At 55.8% G+C, this 2,726-nt stretch overlaps 1 protein-coding gene across 1 annotated transcript in view; it reads right to left on the bottom strand.

The window, feature by feature from the left end:
- Positions 1 to 1,488, bottom strand: part of LOC109216758 — a 7,104-nt gene extending 5,616 nt beyond the window's left edge. Inside the window, exon 1 of the mRNA XM_019380939.1 lies at positions 1,251 to 1,488. Within this exon, the coding sequence (XP_019236484.1) occupies positions 1,251 to 1,488 (238 nt within the window). The remainder of the gene's footprint in view (positions 1 to 1,250) is intronic.
- Between the last annotated feature and the right edge of the window lie 1,238 nt (positions 1,489 to 2,726).

Raw genomic sequence — 2,726 nt, 5'->3', positions numbered from 1 at the left:
CCGGATGGAAAAAATAATTTATATTTACAAAGTCAATTGGGTCATCCTTCTTACGGCCAAGGCCGATCAATACAAGAAAAAAAAAAACAAAGAAACACTAAACGCCAAACGGCGAACAAGAAAAGAAAAAATGCATAAACATTTTTACTCTCGGTGCGTCTGCGCCCACCGTCGCCCAGCGTCAGCCTCTGGCGTCGCCGCGTCAAATGCCACAGTCGGCACGTGCCTCACGAGCCTTCTGACGCAGCCCCCTCGAAAGCAGCTTCGGTCTACGACGCCAGCCTCCCACAAACCTTTATATACATCACGTTGGGCTCGCAAAGACCCAAAGTTCTCAGCCTGGCGGAAGAAAGCGGCCTGAATCCCGTAGCGCTGATCTCTCTCTTCTAAGGCTGTGAATCCGGTCCCGCGGACCTGGGCGTCCTGCCAAAGACACCAATCCGCTCCTCGAGACTCGCTTCTCTAAGGCCGCACATCCCTTTCATGCCGGTGGGTACTTCGTGCATGCGGATAGCTCCTTCCAAGCCCCGGCCCTAGACGAAGCATCCCTCACTTGAAGCTTCAATGCCGCGACTCACCCTCAACGCGGTCACTTTCCCGCTCCATGCCGCAGCGGCCTCCGCCGCCTTGGCTCGCCCCGGTGCCTCGCACTCAGCTGCGACCCTCTTTACCGCCTCGAGCTCCTCATCCTTTCGGCGGAGCTGTTCCTCGAGAGCACTCGTCCTGCCAAGTATTTGCTGCATCTGAAGCTCCCGCCTCGCCAGCTCTTCGACCAAGGCCCGGCTGCGAGGATCATTCCTCAAGCGCACGCGCAACTCTCGGCACTGATCTCGGTAGCGGCGATACTTCTCCAGCGCCCGCAGAAATATCCCCGAGCGGACCTTGGCTCGACGGATGCTCTCCACCTCCAACAGATAAGACTGCAAAGCAAAGACAGGGATTAGAATAAAAGAATAAACTTAAGGCAAAGAAGAAGCGAACCGACGTAATAGTGCATACCCTCAAGCCCATCACGGCTACTTCATTCATCAGTTCGACATCCGTAACGCCCCTCAACGACGCATTCTCAGCCTCCGAGCATAGCAGCTCGAACTACGGCACCAAGCTTTCCCCTTGGAGCAATAAGTTCAATTCCGTAGGAACCTCGATGAAGCGAGATCGCCCCCCTGCGCGCACCGCTGAATTGGTGGAACCTTCCTGGAACATACGGACGTCGTTGGGATCCAAGTCGGATTCAGACTCATCCTCACCCCCTACAGCATCCGCCGCAGCCGCCGAAGGAGCGCTTGCCTCCCCCACATTAGCAGCCGTTGAGGAACTACCTCCTGTCTCAGCGATGGGAACCCCCGATTGAGTCGCCGAAGCGACGGTATCATTACGACCTGAGCCAACCAGGGCAACACCCAATGTTTGTCCGCCCTCAAGGGCAGGCGCCGCAGCCGCACTCCTCTCCGCGTCCGCTGGGGGGGAGTCCAAATTAATTACCATAGGAGGAGCCGGCGCGAACGCGACCCTATGCCTTATCAACGGCCTCTCCTCCTCCCCATCTAATGACGATTCCGCTCTAGGGCGCACGACCCCTAACGGCCCTTCATCCCGAAGCGCGGCCCGTACCTGAGAAGGAACCGCTGAAGATTCAACTGATGCCGCCCTCGGTATTGAGCGCGACACAGGCGCCGCAGTAAGACGAGCGACTGCACCCGGCCGACGAAAAGACAACTGAGGGGCCCTGACGCGGCGTGCCCTCCCTGATCACAGGAAAACAAAGTTGATGAATAAAGTTGAAACAAAGCGGAACAGAAGAAGAAATCAATTTCTTACCTGCCACGGGCCTACGACCATGCCTCTCCCAGAAAGACGCCCATGTGCGTATCCCCACCGTATGGGGGAGTACGGCCTCGACCCACTCACGTATCCAAGACAATGGGGCCGGCAGCGATGTTGGCTACAAAAAACGACACGAGTTAACGCTCATGATCACAAATCATAAAGAGGGGAAGAAAAGGGAATTCAACCACTAAAGAACTTACGTGCATGGTTCCAAGCTTCTGGGAACCCAGTAGCATCCGCCACCAGATGCTTGGTCCTGATGTAAAAGAAGTGCTCGAAAGGGCGAGGGTCGACCTCGTCATCCAATCTCATGACCAGGCCCCTCGACCCACGAGGGCACGCCTGAATCATGGTGCCACGGACTCTCTGGGGAGCGTAGAGACTCAGCACATGCTGTAGCGTGACCTCCCTAGGGGCCAATTCCGCGTACTTGATGAACATTGTCAATAATTTGTAGAGGGAAGGAGTGAGCTGACCCGGGCACACCCCGTAATAACGGCAGAAATCCACCACCAGCATTGGGAGTGGGATCTTGAATCCCAACCTGAAAGGATAGGCGTAAAAAATGCAGTATCCCCTGCGGTCGGTGTGGACCCTCTCCTCGCTTCTAGCGAGAACGATGTCTGCATGGGTGGGAATGACTCCCTGTTCCCGTAATCGGGCCATCCCATTCTCCCCCATTAACGGGGCTTCATCCACCGGTTCCTCTCCACCGTCGATAGTGAAATCAATCACCAGACCTCCGGGCCGAGGAACTACCTCGTCAACCGACGGAACTTCTCCAGTCTCTATCTGTTCTGCACCTCCCATTGCCGGAGGTGGCCCTTCAACTACCGGAAAATCTATCGGAAGAGCATCGTGGGAAGAACTGCCTGGCATTGTTGATCTACTAAAGA

This window comes from Nicotiana attenuata, unplaced genomic scaffold, assembly GCF_001879085.1.
Source record: "Nicotiana attenuata strain UT unplaced genomic scaffold, NIATTr2, whole genome shotgun sequence".
NCBI classification, from domain to species: Eukaryota; Viridiplantae; Streptophyta; class Magnoliopsida; order Solanales; family Solanaceae; genus Nicotiana; species Nicotiana attenuata.
Note: the sequence above shows the minus strand (reverse complement) of the source record. Positions and strands in the feature narration are given on the sequence as shown.